The sequence below is a fragment of the Rhinichthys klamathensis genome, unplaced genomic scaffold, assembly GCF_029890125.1.
Source record: "Rhinichthys klamathensis goyatoka isolate OS25496 unplaced genomic scaffold, OSU_Roscu_1.1 h1tg000142l_1, whole genome shotgun sequence".
NCBI lineage: Eukaryota > Metazoa > Chordata > Actinopteri > Cypriniformes > Leuciscidae > Rhinichthys > Rhinichthys klamathensis.
In genome coordinates, this window is record NW_026606677.1 from 618102 (window position 1) to 645690 (window position 27589).

At 47.0% G+C, this 27589-nt stretch overlaps 1 protein-coding gene across 1 annotated transcript; it reads left to right on the forward strand.

The window, feature by feature from the left end:
- Window positions 1–652: 652 nt before the first annotated feature.
- Window positions 653–27368, forward strand: lbh (LBH regulator of WNT signaling pathway). Its single transcript, XM_056257742.1, is given in 4 exon segments — window positions 653–1028; window positions 20525–20604; window positions 20606–20617; window positions 27139–27368. Coding segments are annotated over 3 exon segments (270 nt in total). The 5' UTR covers window positions 653–1028; window positions 20525–20538; the 3' UTR covers window positions 27331–27368.
- The last annotated feature ends 221 nt before the right edge of the window (window positions 27369–27589 follow it).

Genomic DNA, 27589 nt, shown 5'->3' on the forward strand with positions numbered 1-27589 from the left:
GAAAATAAAAGAAACAAGACTCTTTTGAAAACATGAAATTGTATTATTTGAGTCCTAATGTGTTGGAAAATGGCAAACTTTATTAAGAGGAAGGTACATGTAGTTGTACAGCTCGGAGGAATTGGCCTTTGATATATTATGGGATGGAAAAGAAACCAATTATTTTAATATATACGAGGAAATGCTTTTAAACAATACTGTAGCGTTTAAATGTAAAAAGAAAAAATCTGATTAACTTTATTTGGGAATATGTTCTATATTAAAAACGCATGCTGTCTGCGCATGTCTGCTGCATCTGCGTGACGAACGCACTCGCTGACGTCACCGCTTAACGCAGACAGTGACGTTTTGTTCTTGTCATTTAACTCTAATTCCATTTTTTTATTAATTTGTAATACTGTGTGAAGACTGACAGTGTGGCATTTGTTTGGAGTGAATCGTTAAACTAAAAAGCGGGATGGAAATGAATTAGCCTATAGATACACTGGATTACTCATTTATTTAAATATTTCTTTCTATAAAAGCAGCGGTATTTGGACACAAAGAGCGCTATTTTACGCTATTTTAAATTACGTAGATCGATCCTCACTGAGCTCCGGTGTGGGCGTGGCTACAGCGACTAGAGCCACGCCTCCTCTATTAAAACTCGCGAGCCGCCGCTGATGCTGGAGATGACGATCGAGCCGCGAGTGAAACGCGTGTCTGACGCCCGTGTTCTGTAGAGTTCTGGACTAAACGCGTGTCTGACGCCCGTGTTCTGTAGAGTTCTGGACTAAACGCGTGTCTGACGCCCGTGTTCTGTAGAGTTCTGGACTAAACGCGTGTCTGACGCCCGTGTTCTGTAGAGTTCTGGACTAAACGCGTGTCTGACGCCCGTGTTCTGTAGAGTTCTGGACTAAACGCGTGTCTGACGCTCGTGTTCTGTAGAGTTCTGGACTGAACGCGTGTCTGACGCCCGTGTTCTGTAGAGTTCTGGACTAAACGCGTGTCTGACGCTCGTCTCTGATGAGCTCGCGACTCTGTCACAGGTAAGATCCCTCATTACCTCAGACTGATGTTGTTGTGTAGTTTGACAGGTGTGTGTGTGTGTGTGTGTGTGTGTGTGTTCGCTAGTGCTCCTGTCTACTGTAGTGTTTAATACCCAGAGTTAGAGATGTTTTCATCAACCTCAGCTCATGTTCAATCTGAGACTCTTCATCCTTCAGTCTATCAAAGGTCACATTTACATCATCTTCATCATTTTTATTTATTTATTTAATTTATTTATTTAAAAGGGACAGTGGACATCTTAGCTTTTCAGCAATGTAAATATGCCCGAATTAGCCCAAAGGCTATTTTACATCTGCAGTCCCCGTCTAAGATCATCATCTTCATCATCTTCATCACTGATGAATGTTAGCTAGAGCTTCTCTGAGGCCTTTCCTCTGTTTGGTTCATTATAACTTTCTGTTCCTCTCAATAGAACATCATTAGTGAAGTTTAGTGTTATTGCTTCTAGTCCTTCATCTGTGATCTAGTCTTCCATGTTGCTTATCAAGATCTTGCGTGTAAAAACTCATTAATTCATGAAATAAGGGAAGTTCCGGAGACATGCTTGTTTTGAGCGCATTGAAACGATGATAACTAACAGAAAGAGTCTGTTCTTCAGATCAGTGTTAATGTTGTGATCTTCAGTCATGAGCTCAAGTGGCATCAGATCACAGTGATGACCTTGGCAACACCCTAGCAACAGCTTCCACAAAAGTGTATCGCAGATGTGCGTCTGAAGCCTGACCTTAGGTTCAGTGATCACGAACAGATGCACTCTGGGTAATGGTGTGAGTCTCGTCTCTGGCGTTTAATCTGCGCGATATTCAGTTATTAGATCAAAACCTCAGATATTATTATAATGTTTGTTTTCTATGTGAATGTATAAATGATCTATGATCCACACTCATAATAACGCATGTCTGGACTCGCAGGCCTCCGTCAGCGTTAGATGATTAATCATCCATTTAAACAATTCATTATTTTGGCATCATCAAGATTAGTGAATGTTCAACATTTGAGGTGTTCAGAATCACTCATGTCAGCTTCAGTTGAATATGTTCCTCAGCAAGTATCCACATACAGTATAATCTTTTTAAGCATATTAATCACATCCACAAATAATTTTGATGAAACACAAGACAAAAAAAAAAATTAAACGATTAGACAAACTAAAAATGCTTATAAGACAGGATCAAGAGAGCTAATGATTAAAGTCATCAGGAATACATGTCATTAATCAACACTCATCTTAACAGTTTGAATATTTAATTGATCTTATAATATTTGAAAAAATGAATACAATTATCTAAATTTCACGATAGAAAAACAGAAATTGTCAGATTATAATCCCAAAACGCTTGAATAATTCTGCTTATTTCCCCTGCTCATGCCAGCGGTGTAATATTAGTGTGGTCTGATCTGGAACTGGTGATTCTGCTCATTACTCCGCCGTTTCAGTGGTGATGATGGTGTCCAGCATCTGTGGGCGACCACACTATCATATAATCATCATATTCTGAGCAACACTGGGAATACAGGATTGAATATGGAAGTATTTTGTTTGTCATGGACTCATAAATCGATGCCGTGTGATGAAGGCTTGGGGAAAGCAGACGCGTTTCTCACAGCATCTGAACTTAAAGGGGTCATATAATGGTACATGCACTTTCACAAGTTGATTGTACTGAAATGTGTGTTGGCAGTGTCTGTACACAACCATCATATAATGATAAAAATCCATCCAGTGGTTTTGTTTTAATCTCCTTATATGTTTTCCCCTGCCTCAAATCCAGCCGTTCGACCGTGTGACGTCACAAGCTCGCACGCCCCTCCCACGATTGTTGATTGACAGGAGCGTCTCAACACAGACCCGCCCTCGCTCGTGAGAGCTGTCAATCATAGTCTGCGCGGACCGGCGCGGTCATTGTTGATATGCTGGAGCTGTCTATGAGCAGAATGGCGTCTAAGCGATTGTGGTGTTCTGTTCTTGGGTGTAATAACGAACACAGTCATTTTAATGTTCCTAAATCCGAACCGCTGAAGACGCAGTGGCTGAGTTTGTTTTCGAAGGGAATATTCCCCACGAGCAACGTCAATGCTCTCATGTTTGCGCGAATCATTTCTCACCAGACTGCTTTATAGACGAGGGTCAGTATAAAGCTGGTTTTGCTAAGCTGCTGCTCATGAATAAAGAATCGGTACCAGATATTCGTGTTCCTGCTGAACCTCTAGAACAACTGAAGTGAGTGTAACGTTTTATTAAACTTTATATTAATATTTATCTTTGCAAATCGCTTCACGATGAATGAGTCTAAGGTTTACACTCAGGGTACATTACTGCATGTTTTCTATGTACGACGTTCTCCATATAATTCATAATCCCACGTTTATAATGAACAACACGTTATGGTATTGTGTTACAAATGGTGTACGCCAGAGCTCTGGTGTACGCATAGAACAGAGGGGCGGAGTCAGCAAAGCTCATGATCATTTAAAGGCACATGCACTGAAACGGCGTGCTGAAAACAGAGCTGTTTTTGACCAGGTAAAATAAGTGTTTTCTTACAATACTAATGAGAATTTTTAATTAAAGTATATTACAAACTTTTAATTTAGTCCCTAAAGAATCATATTAGCTTGTACAAAAATGGCATTATATGACCCCTTTAAAGTCCCCATGAATTCAAAATTGACCATACTTACTTTGTTTGCCTAAATTGATCGTTTTGTGGTGAACAATTCATCCATGCAAGTCAATCCACACAAAAAAATTTTTTGGCTTCGTAATCTTTAATCAAGATCTGAAATTTCCCCTCCCCTCTGCGTTGGAGGACCTTGCCTGATGACGTAGGTTTCACGGTTTGGGCGTCTTCTTAACATCCGTAATCACGCCCCTCCAACTGACAGTAGACAGGCTGAATGAAAACACCTACTTTTCTAGATCCAATCAGGTGCTAGTTTGGGGAAAAGCCACGCCCACCATTTTGCCTCATTAGTATTCCGTTTCTCTCGGAAATACGTCACAACACTGGAGAAAAGTCGTTTGCAACTTCCGGTTCACGGGGACTTTAACGCGTTTGATACATGATCTATTAAAGGGGAATTATGTGCCGTATTGAAATTGATCGAATTGAATTGAATATATACTGTAAAACAGTGAAATATTATTCCAGTGTAAATCATCTGTTTTCTATGTGAATATACAGTAAAGTGTAATTTATTCCTGTGATCAAAGCTGTATTTTCAGCATCATTACTCCAGTCTTCAGTGTCACATGATCCTTCAGAAATCACTCTAATATGAGGATCTGATGATCAAGAAACATTTATGATTATCAGTGTTTTTGTGGAAACTGATGCAGTTTATCCCAGATCCTTTGATGAACAGAAGCGTCTCCTCCAGCCGGAGTGTCTTCTGTCCACTCTCAGCGGCTCTGTTCTCTCCTCTGTTCTCTCCTCTGTTCTCCTCTGTTCTCTCCTCTGTTCTCTCCTCTGTTCTCTCCTCTGTTCTCTCCTCTGTTCTCCTCTGTTCTCTCCTCTGTTCTCTCCTCTGTTCTCTCCTCTGTTCTCTCCTCTGTTCTCTCCTCTGTTCTCTCCTCTGTTCTCTCCTCTGTTCTCTCCTCTGTTCTCTCCTCTGTTCTCCTCTGTTCTCTCCTCTGTTCTCTCCTCTGTTCTCTCCTCTGTTCTCTCCTCTGTTCTCTCCTCTGTTCTCCTCTGTTCTCTCCTCTGTTCTCTCCTCTGCTCTCCTCTGTTCTCTCCTCTGTTCTCTCCTCTGTTCTCTCCTCTGTTCTCTCCTCTGTTCTCTCCTCTGTTCTCTCCTCTGTTCTCCTCTGTTCTCTCCTCTGTTCTCCTCTGTTCTCTCCTCTGTTCTCTCCTCTGTTCTCTCCTCTGTTCTCCTCTGTTCTCTCCTCTGTTCTCCTCTGTTCTCTCCTCTGTTCTCCTCTGTTCTCTCCTCTGTTCTCTCCTCTGTTCTCTCCTCTGTTCTCTCCTCTGTTCTCTCCTCTGTTCTCCTCTGTTCTCTCCTCTGTTCTCCTCTGTTCTCTCCTCTGTTCTCTCCTCTGTTCTCTCCTCTGTTCTCCTCTGTTCTCTCCTCTGTTCTCCTCTGTTCTCTCCTCTGTTCTCCTCTGTTCTCTCCTCTGTTCTCCTCTGTTCTCTCCTCTGTTCTCCTCTGTTCTCTCCTCTGTTCTCCTCTGTTCTCTCCTCTGTTCTCTCCTCTGTTCTCTCCTCTGTTCTCCTCTGTTCTCTCCTCTGTTCTCCTCTGTTCTCTCCTCTGTTCTCCTCTGTTCTCTCCTCTGTTCTCTCCTCTGTTCTCTCCTCTGCTCTCCTCTGTTCTCTCCTCTGTTCTCTCCTCTGTTCTCCTCTGTTCTCTCCTCTGTTCTCCTCTGTTCTCTCCTCTGCTCTCCTCTGTTCTCTCCTCTGTTCTCTCCTCTGTTCTCCTCTGTTCTCTCCTCTGTTCTCCTCTGTTCTCTCCTCTGTTCTCCTCTGTTCTCTCCTCTGTTCTCTCCTCTGTTCTCTCCTCTGTTCTCTCCTCTGTTCTCCTCTGTTCTCTCCTCTGTTCTCCTCTGTTCTCTCCTCTGTTCTCTCCTCTGTTCTCTCCTCTGTTCTCTCCTCTGTTCTCTCCTCTGTTCTCCTCTGTTCTCTCCTCTGTTCTCCTCTGTTCTCTCCTCTGTTCTCCTCTGTTCTCTCCTCTGTTCTCTCCTCTGTTCTCTCCTCTGTTCTCTCCTCTGTTCTCTCCTCTGTTCTCTCCTCTGTTCTCCTCTGTTCTCTCCTCTGTTCTCTCCTCTGTTCTCTCCTCTGTTCTCTCCTCTGTTCTCTCCTCTGTTCTCTCCTCTGTTCTCCTCTGTTCTCTCCTCTGTTCTCCTCTGTTCTCTCCTCTGTTCTCCTCTGTTCTCTCCTCTGTTCTCTCCTCTGTTCTCTCCTCTGTTCTCCTCTGTTCTCTCCTCTGTTCTCTCCTCTGTTCTCTCCTCTGTTCTCTCCTCTGTTCTCTCCTCTGTTCTCTCCTCTGTTCTCTCCTCTGTTCTCTCCTCTGTTCTCTCCTCTGTTCTCTCCTCTGTTCTCTCCTCTGTTCTCTCCTCTGTTCTCCTCTGTTCTCTCCTCTGTTCTCTCCTCTGTTCTCTCCTCTGTTCTCCTCTGTTCTCTCCTCTGTTCTCCTCTGTTCTCTCCTCTGTTCTCTCCTCTGTTCTCTCCTCTGTTGTCCTCTGTTCTCTCCTCCGCTTCCTCCGCTCGTGATCTGTGTGTTATTGCTCTTCTGTTGTTCTTCTCTCTGTGAGGAGGATGTTTACACGTTCTCTGCGCTGGAGTGTTTCTTCGCCTCTGCTTTCTCTCATGTTCTCTCTCTCTCTTTCTCTCTCTCTTTCTCTCTGAGCTCTCCATATCCCTGCTCCTCCGTCTCCTTTATTCCGCATTATTGTTCAGACGTTCACAGGAACTCATAATGAACCTTTGAATGTCTCAGCCAATCAGGTGTGAGGCGTCGTCTGAGCGAACACAGTTCTAGCTTCTACAAAGTTTAAAATATTAAGATTTTTCTTACACAAACTCATCGTTTTGCTTCAGAAGGCCTTTATTATCCCCAGGACTCAGGAGCCGTGTGGAGTTCGTTTACGACGGACAGATGCACTTTATGATGGATAGATGCACTTTAATGATGGATAGATGCACTTTTATGATGAATAGATGCACTTTTATGATTGATATATGCACTTTTATGATAGATAGATATGATGGATAGATGCGCTTTTATGATGGATAGATGCACTTTTATCATGGACAGATGCACTTTTATGATGGATAGATGCACTTTTATGATGGATAGATGCACTTTATGATGGACAGATGCACTTTTATGATGGATAGATGCACTTTTATGATGAATAGATGCACTTTTATGATGGATAGATGCACTTTTATGATGAATAGGCCTAGATGCACTTTTATGATTGATATATGCACTTTTATGATGGATAGATATGATGGATAGATGCACTTTTATGATGGATAGATGCACTTTTATGATGGATAGATGCACTTTTATCATGGACAGATGCACTTTTATGATGGATAGATGCACTTTTATGATGGACAGATGCACTTTTATGATGGATAGATATGATGGATAGATGCACTTTTATGATGGACAGATGCGCTTTTATGATGGATAGATGCGCTTTTATGATGGACAGATGCACTTTATGATGGACAGATGCACTTTTATGATGGACAGATGCACTTTTATGATGGATAGATATGATGGATAGATGCACTTTTATGATGGACAGATGCGCTTTTATGATGGATAGATGCGCTTTTATGATGGACAGATGCACTTTTATGATGGACAGATGCACTTTTATGATGGATAGATGTGCTTTTATGATGGACAGATGCACTTTTATCATGGACAGATGCACTTTTATGATGGACAGATGCACTTTTATGATGGATAGATGCGCTTTTATGATGGACAGATGCACTTTTATGATGGACAGATGCACTTTTATGATGGACAGATGCACTTTTATGATGGATAGATGCGCTTTTATGATGGACAGATGCGCTTTTATGATGGACAGATGCACTTTTATCATGGATAGATGCACTTTTATGATGGACAGATGCACTTTTATGATGGACAGATGCACTTTTATGATGGACAGATGCACTTTTATGATGGACAGATGCACTTTTATGATGGACAGATGCACTTTTATCATGGATAGATGCACTTATGATGGACAGATGCACTTTTATGATGGATAGATGCACTTTTATGATGGACAGATGCACTTTTATGATGGACAGATGCACTTTTATGATGGATAGATGCGCTTTTATGATGGATAGATGCACTTTTATGATGGACAGATGCACTTTTATGATGGACAGATGCACCTAGGTGTCAGATACACCTAGAATGACTACAGGGTGAGTAAATCATGGGCTAATTTCATTTTAAAGTGAACTAGGCTACTCCTTTAAATAATGCTGGATGGAAATGCCAAGATGCGCATCAATTCTATAAATGCGCATTAAAAACGCAACTGAGGTGGATAATTGTTTTATCTGATTAGAAGAAATGCACATAAACTACGACAGAAACACATTTACTGAATAAATCCCTCAAGCCTCATGTGACTCAGCGAAGGCTGTGATTGGATAACCGGAGTAGCCAGCGGACCAATGGCGTCGCAGCGTCTCTAATGTTGGTTGGGTGTTTCTGAAAGTTGGAGTGTGTGATCAGAATGATGTGGTGTAATTCCTCCAGAAGCGTCTCACACACACGAGTGTGTTCCCGAACACCAGCATCCGAACGCCAGAGAACACGACAGCGTTTACTGGGTTTCGTCTGACACTCGACACACACTCGCTTATGATGATGCTCGACACACACTCGTTTATGATGACGCTGGACACACACTCGCTTATGATGATGCTCGACACACACTCGCTTATGATGACGCTGGACACACACTCGTTTATGATGGCGCTCGACACACACTCGTTTATGATGACGCTGGACACACACTCGTTTATGATGACGCTGGACACACACTCGTTTCATCTGACGCTCGACACACACTCGTTTCATCTGACGCTCGACACACACTCGTTTATGATGACGCTCGACACACACTCGTTTATGATGACGCTCGACACACACTCGTTTATGATGACGCTGGACACACACTCGTTTATGACGACGCTCGACACACACTCGTTCTTGATGACGCTCGACACACACTCGTTTATGATGACGCTCGACACACACTCGTTTATGATGACGCTCGACACACACTCGTTTATGATGACGCTCGACACACACTCGTTTATGATGAGGCTCGACACACACTCGTTCATGATGACGCTGGACACACACTCGTTTATGATGACGCTGGACACACACTCGTTCATGATGACGCTGACACACACTCGTTTATGATGACGCTCGACACACACTCGTTTATGATGACGCTGACACACACTCGTTTATGATGACGCTGGACACACACTCGTTTATGATGACGCTGGACACACACTCGTTTATGATGACGCTGGACACACACTCGTTTATGATGACGCTGGACACACACTCGTTCATGATGACGCTCGACACACACTCGTTTCATGATGACGCTCGACACACACTCGTTCATGATGACGCTCGACACACACTCGTTCATGATGACGCTCGACACACACTCGTTCATGATGACGCTGGACACACACTCGTTTATGATGACGCTCGACACACACTCGTTTATGATGACGCTGGACACACACTCGTTCATGATGACGCTGGACACACACTCGTTTATGATGACGCTGGACACACACTCGTTCATGATGACGCTCGACACACACTCGTTTATGATGACGCTGGACACACACTCGTTCATGATGAGCGCTGACACACACTCGTTCATGATGACGCTCGACACACACTCGTTCATGATGACGCTCGACACACACTCGTTCATGATGACGCTCGACACACACTCGTTATGATGACGCTCGACACACACTCGTTCATGATGACGCTCGACACACACTCGTTCATGATGACGCTGACACACACTCGTTTATGATGACGCTGGACACACACTCGTTTATGATGACGCTCGACACACACTCGTTCATGATGACGCTCGACACACACTCGTTCATGATGACGCTCGACACACACTCGTTCTTGATGACGCTCGACACACACTCGTTCATGATGACGCTCGACACACACTCGTTTATGATGACGCTCGACACACACTCGTTCATGATGACGCTGGACACACACTCGTTTATGATGACGCTGGAACACACACTCGTTTATGATGACGCTCGACACACACTCGTTTATGATGACGCTCGACACACACTCGTTATGATGACGCTCGACACACACTCGTTTATGATGACGCTCGACACACACTCGTTTATGATGACGCTCGACACACACTCGTTTATGATGACGCTCGACACACACTCGTTTATGATGACGCTCGACACACACTCGTTATGATGACGCTGGACACACACTCGTTTAGTGATGACGCTGACACACTCGTTATGATGACGCTCGACACACACTCGTTTATGATGACGCTCGACACACACTCGTTTATGATGACGCTCGACACACACTCGTTTATTGATGACGCTCGACACACACTCGTTATGATGACGCTCGACACCACTCGTTATGATGACGCTCGACACACACTCGTTATGATGACGCTCGACACACACTCGTTTATGATGACGCTCGGACACACACTCGTTTATGATGACGCTCGAGCACACACTCGTTTATGATGACGCTCGACACACACTCGTTTTATGATGACGCTCGACACACACTCGTTTATGATGACGCTCGACACACACTCGTTATGATGACGCTGGACACACACTCGTTTATGATGACGCTCGACACACACTCGTTTATGATGACGCTCGACACACACTCGTTTATGATGACGCTCGACACACACTCGTTTATGATGACGCTCGACACACACTCGCTCATGATGACGCTCGACACACACTCGTTTATGATGACGCTCGACACACACTCGTTTATGATGACGCTCGACACACACTCGTTTATGATGACGCTCGACACACACTCGTTTATGATGACGCTCGACACACACTCGTTTATGATGACGCTCGACACACACTCGTTTATGATGACGCTCGACACACACTCGTTTATGATGACGCTGACACACACTCGTTTATGATGACGCTCGACACACACTCGTTTATGATGACGCTCGACACACACTCGTTTATGATGACGCTCGACACACACTCGTTTATGATGACGCTCGACACACACTCGTTCATGATGACGCTGGACACACACTCGTTTATGATGACGCTGGACACACACTCGTTTATGATGACGCTCGACACACACTCGTTTATGATGACCCTCGACACACACTCGTTATGATGACGCTCGACACACACTCGTTATGATGACGCTCGACACACACTCGTTTATGATGACGCTCGACACACACTCGTTATGATGACGCTGGACACACACTCGTTTATGATGACGCTCGACACACACTCGTTCATGATGACGCTGGACACCACTCGTTCATGATGACGCTCGACACACACTCGTTTATGATGACGCTGGACACACACTCGTTTATGATGACGCTCGACACACACTCGTTTATGATGACGCTCGACACACACTCGTTTATGATGACGCTCGACACACTCGTTTATGATGACGCTCGACACACACTCGTTTATGATGACGCTCGACACACACTCGTTTATGATGACGCTGGACACACACTCGTTTATGATGACGCTCGACACACACTCGTTTATGATGACGCTCGACACACTCGTTTAAGATGACGCTCGACACACACTCGTTTATGATGACGCTCGACACACACTCGTTTATGATGACGCTCGACACACACTCGTTTAGATGACGCTCGACACACACTCGTTTATGATGACGCTCGACACACACTCGTTTATGATGACGCTCGACACACACTCGTTTATGATGACGCTCGACACACTCTCGTTTATGATGACGCTCGACACACTCGTTTAAGATGACGCTCGACACACACTCGTTTATGATGACGCTCGACACACTCGTTTATGATGACGCTGGACACACACTCGTTCATGATGACGCTGGACACACACTCGTTTATGATGACGCTCGACACACTCGTTTATGATGACGCTCGACACACACTCGTTCATGATGACGCTCGACACACACTCGTTATGATGACGCTGGACACACACTCGTTTATGATGGCGCTCGACACACACTCGTTTATGATGACGCTCGACACACACTCGTTCTTGATGACGCTCGACACACACTCGTTCATGATGACGCTCGACACACACTCGTTTATGATGACGCTCGACCACACTCGTTCTTGATGACGCTCGACACACACTCGTTTATGATGACGCTCGACACACACTCGTTTATGATGACGCTGGACACACACTCGTTTATGATGACGCTGGACACACACTCGTTTATGATGACGCTCGACACACACTCGTTTATGATGACGCTGGACACACACTCGTTTATGATGGCGCTCGACACACACTCGTTTATGATGACGCTCGACACTACACTCGTTTATGATGACGCTCGACACACACTCGTTTATGATGACGCTCGACACACACTCGTTCATGATGACGCTGGACACACACTCGTTTCATCTGACGCTCGACACACACTCGTTTCATCTGACGCTCGACACACACTCGTTTATGATGACGCTCGACACACACTCGTTCATGATTTCGCTCGACACACACTCGTTCATGATGACGCTCGACACACACTCGTTTATGATGACGCTCGACACACACTCGTTCATGATGACGCTGGACACACACTCGTTCATCTGACGCTCGACACACACTCGTTTCATCTGACGCTCGACACACACTCGTTTATGATGACGCTCGACACACACTCGTTCATGATTTCGCTCGACACACACTCGTTCATGATGACGCTCGACACACACACTCGTTTATGATGACGCTCGACACACACTCGTTCTATGATGACGCTCGACACACACTCGTTTATGATGACGCTGGACCTACACACAACTCGTTTATGATGACGCTCGACACACACTCGTTTATGATGACGCTCGACACACACTCGTTTATGATGACGCTCGACACACACTCGTTTATGATGACGCTCGACACACACTCGTTTATGATGACGCTCGACACACACTCGTTTATGATGACGCTCGACCCACACTCGTTTTATGATGACGCTCGACACACACTCGTTTATGATGACGCTCGACACACACTCGTTTATGATGACGCTCGACACACACTCGTTTATGATGACGCTCGACACACTCGTTTAAGATGACGCTCGACACACACTCGTTTATGATGACGCTCGACACACTCGTTTATGATGACGCTGGACACACACTCGTTCATGATGACGCTGGACACACACTCGTTTATGATGACGCTCGACACACTCGTTCATGATGACGCTCGACACACACTCGTTCATGATGACGCTCGACACACACTCGTTTATGATGACGCTGGACACACACTCGTTTATGATGGCGCTCGACACACACTCGTTTATGATGACGCTCGACACACACTCGTTCTTGATGACGCTCGACACACACTCGTTCATGATGACGCTCGACACACACTCGTTATGATGACGCTCGACACACACTCGTTCTGATGACGCTCGACACACACTCGTTTATGATGACGCTCGACACACACTCGTTTATGATGACGCTGGACACACACTCGTTTATGATGACGCTGGACACACACTCGTTTATGATGACGCTCGACACACACTCGTTTATGATGACGCTGGACACACACTCGTTTATGATGGCGCTCGACACACACTCGTTTATGATGACGCTCGACACACACTCGTTTATGATGACGCTCGACACACACTCGTTTATGATGACGCTCGACACACACTCGTTCATGATGACGCTGGACACACACTCGTTTCATCTGACGCTCGACACACACTCGTTTCATCTGACGCTCGACACACACTCGTTTATGATGACGCTCGACACACACTCGTTCATGATTTCGCTCGACACACACTCGTTCATGATGACGCTCGACACACACTCGTTTATGATGACGCTCGACACACACTCGTTCATGATGACGCTGGACACACACTCGTTTCATCTGACGCTCGACACACACTCGTTTCATCTGACGCTCGACACACACTCGTTATGATGACGCTCGACACACACTCGTTCATGATTTCGCTCGACACACACTCGTTCATGATGACGCTCGACACACACTCGTTTATGATGACGCTCGACACACACTCGTTCATGATTGACGCTCGACACACACTCGTTTATGATGACGCTGGACACACACTCGTTTATGATGACGCTCGACACACACTCGCTCATGATGACGCTCGACACACACTCGTTTATGATGACGCTGGACACACACTCGTTTATGATGACGCTCGACACACACTCGTTCATGATGACGCTCGACACACTCGTTTATGATGACCTCGACACACACTCGTTTATGATGACGCTCGACACACACTCGTTTATGATGACGCTCGACACACACTCGTTTTATGATGACGCTCGACACACTCGTTGAAGATGACGCTCGACACACACTCGTTTATGATGACGCTCGACACACACTCGTTTATGATGACGCTCGACACACACTCGTTTATGATGACGCTCGACACACACTCGTTTATGATGACGCTCGACACACACTCGTTTATGATGACGCTCGACACACACTCGTTTATGATGACGCTCGACACACTCGTTTAGATGACGCTCGACCACACACTCGTTTATGATGACGCTCGACACACTCGTTATGATGACGCTGGACACACACTCGTTCATGATGACGCTGGACACACACTCGTTTATGATGACGCTCGACACACTCGTTATGATGACGCTCGACACACACTCGTTCATGATGACGCTCGACACACACTCGTTTATGATGACGCTGGACACACACTCGTTTATGATGACGCTGGACACACACTCGTTTATGATGACGCTGGACACACACTCGTTTATGATGGCGCTCGACACACACTCGTTTATGATGACGCTCGACACACACTCGTTTATGATGACGCTCGACACACACTCGTTTATGATGACGCTCGACACACACTCGTTCATGATGACGCTGGACACACACTCGTTTCATCTGACGCTCGACACACACTCGTTTCATCTGACGCTCGACACACACTCGTTTATGATGACGCTCGACACACACTCGTTCATGATTTCGCTCGACACACACTCGTTTCATCTGACGCTCGACACACACTCGTTTCATCTGACGCTCGACACACACTCGTTTATGATGACGCTCGACACACACTCGTTCATGATGACGCTCGACACACACTCGTTTATGATGACGCTCGACACAACACTCGTTCATGATGACGCTCGACACACACTCGTTTATGATGACGCTGGACACACACTCGTTTATGATGACGCTCGACACACACTCGTTTATGATGACGCTCGACACACACTCGTTTATGATGACGCTCGACACACACTCGTTCATGATGACGCTGGACACACACTCGTTTCATCTGACGCTCGACACACACTCGTTTCATCTGACGCTCGACACACACTCGTTATGATGACGCTCGACACACACTCGTTCATGATGACGCTCGACACACACTCGTTCATGATGACGGCTCGACACACACTCGTTTATGATGACGCTCGACACACACTCGTTCATGATGACGCTCGACACACACTCGTTTATGATGACGCTGACACACACTCGTTTATGATGACGCTCGACACACACTCGTTTATGATGACGCTGGACACACACTCGTTTATGATGACGCTGGACACACACTCATTATGATGACGCTGGACACACACTCGTTCATCTGACGCTCGACACACACTCGTTTATGATGACGCTCGACACACACTCGTTTATGATGACGCTCGACACACACTCGTTTATGATGACGCTGGACACACACTCGTTTATGATGACGCTGGACACACACTCGTTATGATGACGCTCGACACACACTCGTTCATGATGACGCTCGACAACACACTCGTTTATGATGACGCTGGACACACACTCGTTTATGATGACGCTCGACACACACTCGTTTATGATGACGCTCGACACACACTCGTTTATGATGACGCTCGACACACACTGGTTTGTGATGGAGGGAAACAGCCGATTACGAAACTCAGTTTATTTCTGATATTCTGCACCAGACCAGTTTCTCTATTAGTGATGATTTTGTTTCTCTTGAACACGAGATGGAAACACTGCATTATTCACCAGTGTTTAAAGGAGAACTCCGGCGCAAAATGAACCTTTGGTCTAATTACACATTGTTACCTAGTCAACCGTTCTCTGAGATTTGTTTTCATGATTATCGAATGTAAAGAGTTTTATCTCTAAAAACAGTTTAGCCTATAACGCTAGTATATAGGGCATAGAGTCATGGCAAAAAAAAATTGCTAGTTATACCCCTAACAAGGCTCAAAATAGCCCCACACTAAACACGGTAGCGTAATGAGGGGTCCCTACCTGCAAACCGAAGCATTGAGAACTTTGCCAGAGTCCAGACAGTTTAATAAGAAGATACTTTATAAAGACAGTCCACTTCGCGTATACAGGCAGGAGCCATCTTTGAAAAACAGTCTTTCAAGCAGTTTTCCTCTGTTCAAAGGAGGTGATCGTTTGTCCATCTGTAACTATAGACCTATTAGTATCCTGCCGGTGGTTTCCAAGGTGGCCGAAAAACTTGTCTCAGAACAAATGATAAATCATTTAAATACTAGTTCCTACTCTCTACATCCATATCAATTTGGCTTCCGTATTAATCATTCAACAGAAACAGCCAATTGCTATTTCGTGGACAAAGTTAAGTTACAGTTGGATCGAGGAGGGGTTGTTGGTGCTGTTTTCTTAGATTTAAAAAAAGCATTTGACACCATTAATCACGGAGTTCTTTTATCTAAGTTGAAAATACAGGCACTATTAAATGGGTTGAATCTTATTTAACACATCAGACTCAGTTCGTTAGAGTTAGGAATCATCAATCGAGGGTAATTTCCTTATCTGCAGGGGTCCCACAGGGCTCTATTTTGGGTCCACTTTATTTTCATTGTATGTAAATGTTTGTCCTAATGTCAATACTCAAATGTATGCAGATGACACAGTAATCTTTGTACATGCTAACAGTGCAGCTCAAGCTGCTGATCTGCTATCAAACTCAATGCAAAAGATCACAGAATGGTTAAATCACAATTGTCTTCAACTGAATGTATCCAAAACTGTATGTATGTTTTTAAGTAAATCTAAAAGCCGCTGTGTAGAACCTGATATAGTCGAAGCAGGGGAGAGACTACAAGTCGTCTCAGAGTTTAAATATCTTGGAGTTTACATAGATAACAATCTTACTTTTAAATTACACATTAAGAAGGTTTGTAATCACATTAAGTACAACCTGGCAAATTTTAGATATGTCCGTAGCTGCATGTCAAAAAGGGCCGCTATGATGTTCATGCACTCCATGATTTTATCTCATATCACCTATTGTTTGACAATCTGGTCACAAGCTAGCAACACTTCTCTTAAACCATTCCTATCCCTATATAAGAAACTCTTAAAGTACTCGATAGGAAATCCATATATTATCATCATAATCTATTGAATTTCGAAAACTTGATTATATATGCAGATCTCTGTCTTGTGTACAAAATTCAGCATGGACTGGCTCCTCCTGTATTGCGCCAGGTTGTGAGCACAGCACCATACATCATACATAAAATCATACATTTTATATCATATTATAATGCAACTTATTAGGCCTATATATTTATAGAATAGCAAAGTAGGCTTAATCAATATACAGGACTTAACCACATATATAAAGGCTATCATGATCATTTTGCCACAAATGAACCATGTATTTGTTTAGATTATAATACGTTTTATTTTTAACTTAAACAAATACAACATATAACATTCGAAACTCATCGGCTTAGACTGCATTTGAAGAAAAATAAACACAACAGTTTTCTGTATCCTTGTGCGAACTTATTCAATAGAATTAGACTTCTAGAATGTGCTTTTCGGTGCAAAAAATTTGTAAAAATTTTTTTGGGAAGTTTTTCTTATCATAGCCTACAAATGTCTTCGGAAACACATTTTACTTGATTTACTGAAGCCTGTAAAATGCATTTGCAGCTGCACAGCTTGCACATTGAGCGTCTGGCTCGCTCAGGCTGCGCTGCGGCAACTGCACATCCAATGGCGTGGGCGCCTCTGACGTGCGACCAATGAGACAACTCTACGTCATTACACGTCAGAGCCCGTCAAGGTGGCGCCAAGTCCCCGAATTTGCATGCAGCGGGTCTTCGTTCATTCATCATAGTCTGTCTGACATATTATATTAGAAGCTATGCGTCTGTCATGGATTTGCACTGAATTGATTCTCAAAAATACGGAACAAAGTGCGTTCCGTATCAGTTCAATACGGAACAAGCCTTTTATGTGTCAAATACGGAACGATTCCGTATTATACGGAACGGTGGCAACCCTACTTGTTTGTGCCTCTTGTGCTATGCCAATGTGGTTGGCTAGCTCATTGTGTGCTTTTGTGTTTAGATAGGTGAAACCTCTGTTGTTAGTTATTGTCCCAGCTATATTGTTTTGTTTGTTGTTTGTTGTTGTTTTTAGGTGTGACATATTAAGATCTGTCCAGGGACAGTAGATGTAAAATGGCCTATTGGCTAATCTGGCACACTGTACATTTAATTATGTATCATTAGTGTGCATTGTCCCTGTTAAATAAACCTGAAATAAATAAATAAACAATGTGTAATTAGACCAAAGGTTCATTTTGCGCCGGAGTTCTCCTTTAATGTGCATAGATAAATCCCCAACTGTGGATGGAGAACACACTCGCTGTGTCACAAGCTTTACATGTTTAGTTGAGTGTGTTTATGAGCGCTGAAGTTATTAAATATATAATCAGTGTTTTATTCAGACGGAGGGGTGAAGTGGATCACTGGCTCTAATGCGTGCGATCTGATTGACGTGTTCTAGTTTGGTTTGTTCACTCATTCTGAGAGTGTTGTGTGGTGGAGCGCAGCGGCGTGTGATCTCGACACGGTCATGTGACCGACCCCGTTCGGGCGGGGAGGGCAGCGTGTGACCCGTAGAGACTCGAGAGGGGTTCGTGTTGGTGTCACTGGTGCCGCTAAATCAATGCGGACTGGTTTTTTGGAACTGTGGAAAATCCGATGAGTGTGAAGCCTGAGCGCATCATGTGACCGCTGTCGGAAGAGGTCAGAGGTTATACAGCAGAACCGTGCAGTGGCCCTTCGGTTCGTACAGTTGACCTCTGACCCCTGACCCCCTGTCGTTTGAACCTGAAGCCAGTGGAAATTACCAGTGAGCTTCACACACACACACACACACACACACACACACACACTATAACTCTGACCCCTTAAACCTACCCATCACACACATAAACACACACACACACACACACACAATAACTCTGACCCCTAAACCTACCCATCACACACATACACACACAACACACACACACAATAACTCTGACCCTAAAACCTACCCATCACACACACAAACACACACACACACACACACACACACACACACACACACACACACACACACACACACACACACAATAACTCTGACCCCTAAACCTACCCATCACTCACATACACACACACACAGATGTGTGATTGGTCATTAGTGAAATGAAAGGTGTGTAAAGCGAGGTAAAGGTTGATATTTTCATTCAGTTAAATTTTGTCTGGGAGATTTGGGGATAATCCGGTCCTGGTGGATAAAGCCGCTGACGCCGTCTTGTTTTTAGTGTTAGCCGTTATGCAATGTGTGTGTTCAGTGTGTGTTCAGTGTGTGTGTTTCAGATGTTTAGCTTAATGAGGATCTCAATCATGTTTAGCGTTCGACTCCTGCACTCCGCTGCATTAGTTCCCCAGTTCACCTTCAGTGGAAACAGCAGAGACTCGTTCAGTGTGTGTTCGTGTGTGTTCAGTCTCTCAGTGTTTCTGAGCAGGAGAGTGTGTGTCGGTGTGTGTGTGTGTGTGCGTGTGTGTATTTGGGTTCAGATGCAGAAGAGCTGCTGTGTTTCGGGGGTTTCCACTGCGGTGGAGCTTCAGGACGCCTCATGAAGAGCTTCCTGTATGATGTTGTGTGTGTGTGTGTGTGTGTGTGTTGTGTGTGTGTGTGTTGTGTGTGTGGTGTGTGTGTGTGTGTGTGTGTGTGTGTGTGTGTGTGTGTGTGTTGTGTGTGTGTGTGGTGTGTGTGTGTGTGTGTGTGTGTGTGTGTGTGTGTGTGTGTGTGTGTTGTGTGTGTGTGTGTGTGTGTGTGTGTGTGTGTGTGTGTGTGTGTGTGTGTGTGTGAGTGAGAAACATGCCTGTTGCAGGAGAGGCTGCAAGCTTACTGTAGTTTCCTAAGTGCAGACACAGAATGAGTCTCAGCGTCCAGCGCAAACACACACAGATGCTCTAGATCCTGATCTCAGACTAATTCTGCCGTGTGTGTGTGTGTGTGTGTCAAGTCAGCTTTATTTATACAGCGCTTTTTACAGCAGAGTGTTTCAGAGCAGCTTTACAGAGATAACAGGAAAATAATGCAACAAAGTTTGTTTCCAGAAGAGAATAGAGTCACAGTCCAGCTTAAGTCAGTTCAGTTAATTTAGTTCATTTATATATACAGCAGCTCTGGAGAAAACCGTGATGTCATCGTCCAGCTCAGTTCAGTTCTCCTATAATGCTGTCAATGCAGGAGATCAATAATATTGTTGAATGTGTGTGTGTGTGTGTGCGCAGCTCAGCGTGCCGCGATGACTGACGTGATGATCAGCTCCACATCGATGGACGACATGAGGCTCAGTCCCAGCAAAGACCGGACTCACCTTCCAGGTAACGTCTGACACACACACACACACACACGCTGCAGTGAGACGTGTTTGAGGATACCATGAACTTTCAGATCTCAGAAGAGTTAACACACACACACACGACTTTATCAAATCAGTTTTGTTTTTTCCAGATTCAGCTTTTTCTGATTTTATGGTTTAATAAACAAGGTAGGATGTCTAATCATTTGAATTCATAACACTTTAAAGTCCCACTATTATGCTATTTTAAAGGTTCCTAATTGTCGAATTTTATTTTCCCCTACAACGTTTACATTCATCAAAGGTCAAAAACACTTTATTTTCCCCATAATCTCCACTGCAGCTTCAGCTCTGTCTCTCAGTGTCTGAACGCTTCTGTGAAGATTCGTCTCTCTAAGCCCCGCCTCTCTGAGAGCTGCTCTGCTGTGATTGGTCAGAAAGCAAACGCTCATTATCATATCTGACTCTCAGCTCTTGATCACTGTGATACTCGATGATACAGTGATACAGTGATGTCGAGTCTCAGGCTCTGATGTCCAGTCTCAGGCTCTGATGTCGAGTCTCAGGCTCTGATGTCGAGTCTCAGGCTCTGTGGTCAAGTCTCGGGCTCTGATGTCGAGTCTCAGGCTCTGTGGTCGAGTCTCAGGCTCTGATGTCGAGTCTCGGGCTCTGATGTCGAGTCTCAGGCTCTGATGTCGAGTCTCAGGCTCTGATGTCGAGTCTCAGGCTCTGATGTCGAGTCTCAGGCTCTGATGTCGAGTCTCAGGCTCTGTGGTCGAGTCTCAGGCTCTGATGTCGAGTCTCGAGCTCTGATGTCGAGTCTCGGGCTCTGATGTCGAGTCTCGGCTCTGTGGTCGAGTCTCGGGCTATGATGTCGAGTCTCAGGCTCTGATGTCGAGTCTCTGGCTCTGATGTCGAGTCTCAGGCTCTGATGTCGAGTCTCTGGCTCTGTGGTCGAGTCTCAGGCTCTGATGTCGAGTCTCAGGCTCTGATGTCGAGTCTCTGGCTCTGTGTCGAGTCTCAGGCTCTGATGTCGAGTCAGGCTCTGATGTCGAGTCTCTGGCTCTGTGGTCGAGTCTCAGGCTCTGATGTCGAGTCTCGGGCTCTGATGTCGAGTCTCGGGCTCTGTGGTCGAGTCTCGGGCTCTGATGTCAAGTCTCAGGCTCTGATGTCGAGTCTCGGGCTCTGATGTCGAGTCTCGGGCTCTGATGTCGAGTCTCAGGCTCTGATGTCGAGTCTCAGGCTCTGTGGTCGAGTCTCAGGCTCTGATGTCGAGTCTCAGGCTCTGATGTCGAGTCTCGGGCTCTGATGTCGGGCTCTGATGTCGAGTCTTGGGCTCTGATGTCGAGTCTTGGGCTCTGATGTCGAGTCTCGGGCTCTGATGTCGAGTCTCTGGCTCTGTGGTCGAGTCTCAGGCTCTGATGTCGAGTCTCGGGCTCTGATGTCGAGTCTCAGGCTCTGATGTCGAGTCTCGGGCTCTGATGTCGAGTCTCAGGCTCTGATGTCGAGTCTCGGGCTCTGATGTCGGGCTCTGATGTCAAATCTCGGGTCTGATGTCGAGTCTTGGGCTGTGATGTCGAGTCTCGGGCTGTGATGTCGAGTCTCTGGCTCATGTCAGTCGAGTCTCAGGCTCTGATGTCGAGTCTCGGGCTCTGTGGTCGAGTCTCGGGCTCTGATGTCGAGTCTCAGGCTCTGATGTCGAGTCTCTGGCTCTGTGGTCGAGTCTCAGGCTCTGATGTCGAGTCTCAGGCTCTGATGTCGAGTCTCAGGCTCTGATGTCGAGTCGTCTCAGGCTCTGATGTCGAGTCTCCGGCTCTGATGTCGAGTCTCAGGCTCTGATGTGTCGAGTCTCAGGCTCTGATGTCGAGTCTCGGCTCTGATGTCGAGTCTCGGGCTCTGATGTCGAGTCTCAGGTGTCGAGTCTCAGGCTCTGTGGTCGAGTCTCGGGCTCTGTGGTCGAGTCTCGGGCTCTGATGTCGAGTCTCAGGCTCTGATGTCGAGTCTCTGGCTCTGTGGTCGAGTCTCAGGCTTTGATGTCGAGTCTCAGGCTCTGATGTCGAGTCTCAGGCTCTGATGTCGAGTCTCGGGCTCTGTGGTCGAGTCTTGGGCTCTGATGTCGAGTCTCCGGCTCTGATGTCGAGTCTCCGGCTCTGATGTCGAGTCTCTGGCTCTGTGGTCGAGTCTCAGGCTCTGTTGTCGAGTCTCAGGATCTGATGTCGAGTCTCCGGCTCTGTGGTCGAGTCTCGGGCTCTGATGTCGAGTCTCAGGCTCTGATGTCGAGTCTCTGGCTCTGTGGTCGAGTCTCAGGCTCTGATGTCGAGTCTCTGGCTCTGTGGTCGAGTCTCAGGCTCTGATGTCGAGTCTCAGGCTCTGATGTCGAGTCTCAGGCTCTGATGTCGAGTCTCAGGCTCTGTGGTCGAGTCTCGGGCTCTGTGGTCGAGTCTCGGGCTCTGTGGTCGAGTCTCGGGCTCTGATGTCGAGTCTCGGGCTCTGATGTCGAGTCTCTGGCTCTGTGGTCGAGTCTCAGGCTCTGATGTCGAGTCTCTGGCTCTGTGGTCGAGTCTCAGGCTCTGATGTCGAGATTCGGGCTCTGATGTCGAGTCTCGGGCTCTGATGTCGAGTCTCGGGCTCTGATGTCGAGTCTCAGGCTCTGATGTCGAGTCTCGGGCTCTGTGGTCGAGTCTCGGGCTCTGATGTCGAGTCTCAGGCTCTGATGTCCGAGTCTCAGACTCTGTGGTCGAGTCTCAGGCTCTGATGTCGAGTCTCGGGCTCTGATGTCGAGTCTCTGGCTCTGTGGTCGAGTCTCAGGCTCTGATGTCGAGTCTCAGACTCTGTGGTCGAGTCTCTGGCTCTGTGGTCGAGTCTCAGGCTCTGATGTCGAGTCTCTGGCTCTGTGGTCGAGTCTCAGGCTCTGATGTCGAGTCTCGGGCTCTGATGTCGAGTCTCGGGCTATGTGGTCGAGTCTCGGGCTCTGATGTCGAGTCTCTGGCTCTGATGTCGAGTCTCAGGCTCTGATGTCGAGTCTCAGGCTCTGATGTCGAGTCTCGGGCTCTGATGTCGAGTCTCGGGCTCTGTGGTCGAGTCTCGGGCTCAGATGTCGGGCTCTGATGTCGAGTCTCAGGATCTGACGTCGAGTCTCAGGCTCTGATGTCGAGTCTCAGGCTCTGATGGTCAAGTCTCCGGCTCTGATGTCGAGTCTCCGGCTCTGATGTCGAGTCTCAGGCTCTGATGGTCAAGTCTCAGGCTCTGTGGTCGAGTCTCAGGCTCTGATGGTCAAGTCTCCGCCTCTGATGTCGAGTCTCAGGCTCTGATGGTCAAGTCTCCGGCTCTGATGTCGAGTCTCAGGCTCTGATGGTCAAGTCTCCGGCTCTGATGTCGAGTCTCAGGCTCTGATGGTCAAGTCTCCGGCTCTGTGGTCGAGTCTCCGGCTCTGATGTCGAGTCTCAGGCTCTGATGGTCAAGTCTCCGCCTCTGATGTCGAGTCCTCAGGCTCTGATGGTCCAAGTCTCCGGCTCTGTGGTCGAGTCTCAGGCTGTGATGTCGAGTCTCCGTCTCTGATGGTCAAGTCTCCGCCTCTGATGTCGAGTCTCAGGCTCTGATGGTCAAGTCTCCGGCTCTGTGGTCGAGTCTCCGGCTCTGATGTCGAGTCTCAGGCTCTGATGGTCAAGTCTCCGCCTCTAATGTCGAGTCTCAGGCTCTGATGGTCAAGTCTCCGGCTCTGTGGTCGAGTCTCCGCTCTGATGTCGAGTCTCAGGCTCTGTGGTCGAGTCTCCGGCTCTGATGTCGAGTCTCAGGCTCTGATGGTCAAGTCTCCGCCTCTGATGTGGAGTCTCAGGCTCTGATGTCGAGTCTCGGGCTCTGATGTCGAGTCTCGGGCTCTGATGTCGAGTCTCAGGCTCTGATGGTCGAGTCTCAGGCTCTGATGTCGAGTGTCAGGCTCTGATGGTCAAGTCTCAGGCTCTGTGGTCGAGTCTCAGGCTCTGTGGTCGAGTCTCGGGCTCTGATGTCGAGTCTCGGGCTCTGATGGTCGAGTCTCCGGCTCTGTGGTCGAGTCTCAGGCTCTGATGTCGAGTCTCGGGCTCTGATGTCGAGTCTCGGGCTCTGATGTCGAGTCTCGGGCTCTGATGTCGAGTCTCGGCTCTGATGTCGAGTCTCAGGCTCTGATGGTCAAGTCTCCGCCTCTGATGTCGAGTCTCAGGCTCTGATGTCGAGTCTCGGGCTCTGATGTCGAGTCTCGGGCTCTGATGTCGAGTCTCGGCTCTGATGTCGAGTCTCAGGCTCTGATGGTCGAGTCTCAGGCTCTGATGTCGAGTGTCAGGCTCTGATGGTCAAGTCTCAGGCTCTGTGGTCGAGTCTCAGGCTCTGTGGTCGAGTCTCGGGCTCTGATGTCGAGTCTCGGGCTCTGATGGTCGAGTCTCCGGCTCTGATGTCGAGTCTCAGGCTCTGATGTCGAGTCTCGGGCTCTGATGTCGAGTCTCGGGCTCTGATGTCGAGTCTCGGGCTCTGATGTCGAGTCTCGGGCTCTGATGTCGAGTCTCGGGCTCTGATGTCGAGTCTCCGGCTCTGTGGTCGAGTCTCGGGCTCTGATGTCGAGTCTCGGTCGAGTCTCAGGCTCTGATGTCGAGTCTCGGGCTCTGATGTCGAGTCTCAGGCTCTGATGGTCAAGTCTCCGGCTCTGTGGTCGAGTCTCCGGCTCTGATGTCGAGTCTCAGGCTCTGATGGTCAAGTCTCCGGCTCTGTGGTCGAGTCTCAGGCTCTGTGGTCGAGTCTCGGGCTCTGATGTCGAGTCTCAGGCTCTGATGTCGAGTCTCGGGCTCTGATGTCGAGTCTCGGGCTCTGATGTCGAGTCTCGGGCTCTGATGTCGAGTCTCGGGCTCTGATGTCGAGTCTCGGGCTCTGATGTCGAGTCTCGGGCTCTGTGGTCGAGTCTCGGGCTCTGTGGTCGAGTCTCAGGCTCTGATGTCGAGTCTCAGGCTCTGATGGTCAAGTCTCCGGCTCTGATGTCGAGTCTCTGGCTCTGATGGTCAAGTCTCCGGCTCTGTGGTCGAGTGTCAGGCTCTGATGTCGAGTCTCAGGCTCTGATGTCGAGTCTCCGGCTCTGATGTCGAGTCTCCGGCTCTGATGGTCAAGTCTCCGCCTCTGATGTCGAGTCTCAGGCTCTGATGGTCGAGTCTCAGGCTCTGATGTCGAGTCTCAGGCTCTGATGGTCAAGTCTCCGGCTCTGTGGTCGAGTCTCAGGCTCTGATGTCGAGTCTCAGGCTCTGATGTCGAGTCTCCGGCTCTGATGTCGAGTCTCAGGCTCTGATGGTCAAGTCTCCGGCTCTGTGGTCGAGTCTCCGGCTCTGATGTCGAGTCTCAGGCTCTGATGTCGAGTCTCAGGCTCTGTGGTCGAGTCTCCGGCTCTGATGTCGAGTCTCAGGCTCTGATGGTCAAGTCTCCGGCTCTGATGTCGAGTCTTGGGCTCTGATGTCGAGTCTCAGGCTCTGATAGTCAAGTCTCCGCCTCTGTGGTCGAGTCTCAGGCTGTGATGTCGAGTCTCAGGCTCTGATAGTCAAGTCTCCGCCTCTGTGGTCGAGTCTCAGGCTGTGATGTCGAGTCTCGGGCTCTGTGGTCGAGTCTCAGGCTCTGATGTCGAGTCTCAGGCTCTGCTGGTGTCTGTGGATCGAGGGTCAGACGAGGGTCTCATGCTCCGGATCCAGTTATAGAACATCTCTGGCTCTGTTTGTGCTTTTCTTTTCATCGGTTTTCTTTCTCATCGTTCGCACACACACACGTTCTAATGTTCTTTCCACTGGCGTGTTGCCCAGATGGTGTTATTGGTTTCCATGTATGTCACTGAATGATGGCGAGCTAAAAATACACGCAGAACTCGGTCGAAACGAGACTTCTGGACGTCAGGAAGAAAGATAGATGCTTGTCCAAATACACATACACAATACCGTTTCGGAGCTACGCGTATCCCATCATGCATTAAGTTCGGGAACTCATGTGCCTTAAAATCACGAGAGGTCGAGGAAAACATTCCACTGTAATTTAAATTAATTAGATATATATAAATTGGTAGTAAAAACATAGTGTTGCACATTTTATTGGTGCAAAGATGAGTATGGTGTGTGTAGGCCTGTGTTTATCACTCCAGTTAAAGGAGTAGTTCACCCAAAAATGAATATTAGCCCATGATTTACTCTCCCTCAAGTCCTCCTAGGTGTATATGACACTCTTCTTTCAGACGAACACAGAGTTATATTAGAAATGTCCTGGCTCTTCCAAGCTTTATGATGGCAGTGATCGTCCGTTTCTGTTTTGAAGTCTATAAAAGTGCGTCTGTCCATCATCAGTATTGAAAATATAATAAATAAAAGCTCTTTAAACAGTTGCATTTTTTGCAAGTCTCGAGTAATCAAAACTTCTACACACACTTGCAATCTTTACGCCTTATAGAGAAAATACGTCATGTAAAGAGCAGAAGTGTGTGTGTGTGTTTGGACAAGGCAAACTCCTGTTCTCTGTGTGTGTGTGTGTGTGTGTGTGTGTGTGTGTCAGATCTTCCCGGACCCGTCGGACTTCGAGCGCTGCTGTAAACTGAAGGACCGGCTGCCGTCGATCGTGGTGGAGCCGACAGAAGGAGAAGTGGAGAGCGGAGAACTGCGCTGGCCCGAGGAGATCCTGGAGAACCTGGAGACCGAGGAGGAAGAGGAGGAGGAGGAAGAGGGAGAGGACAACTCTCAGCATTAGAGACGCACACACACACACACACACATGCGCACACACTCACACACACACACGCACGCACACACTGACACACACACACGCACACTGAAACACATACTGACACGCACAAACACACTGACACACACGTGCGCGCACACACACACACACACTCACACACACACTCTCACACACACACTCAGAACTGACGATCGCTGACACTGTTTGTGTGTCAGGAGATTATTGATGATGATGATGATGATGATGATGATGATGATGATGATGA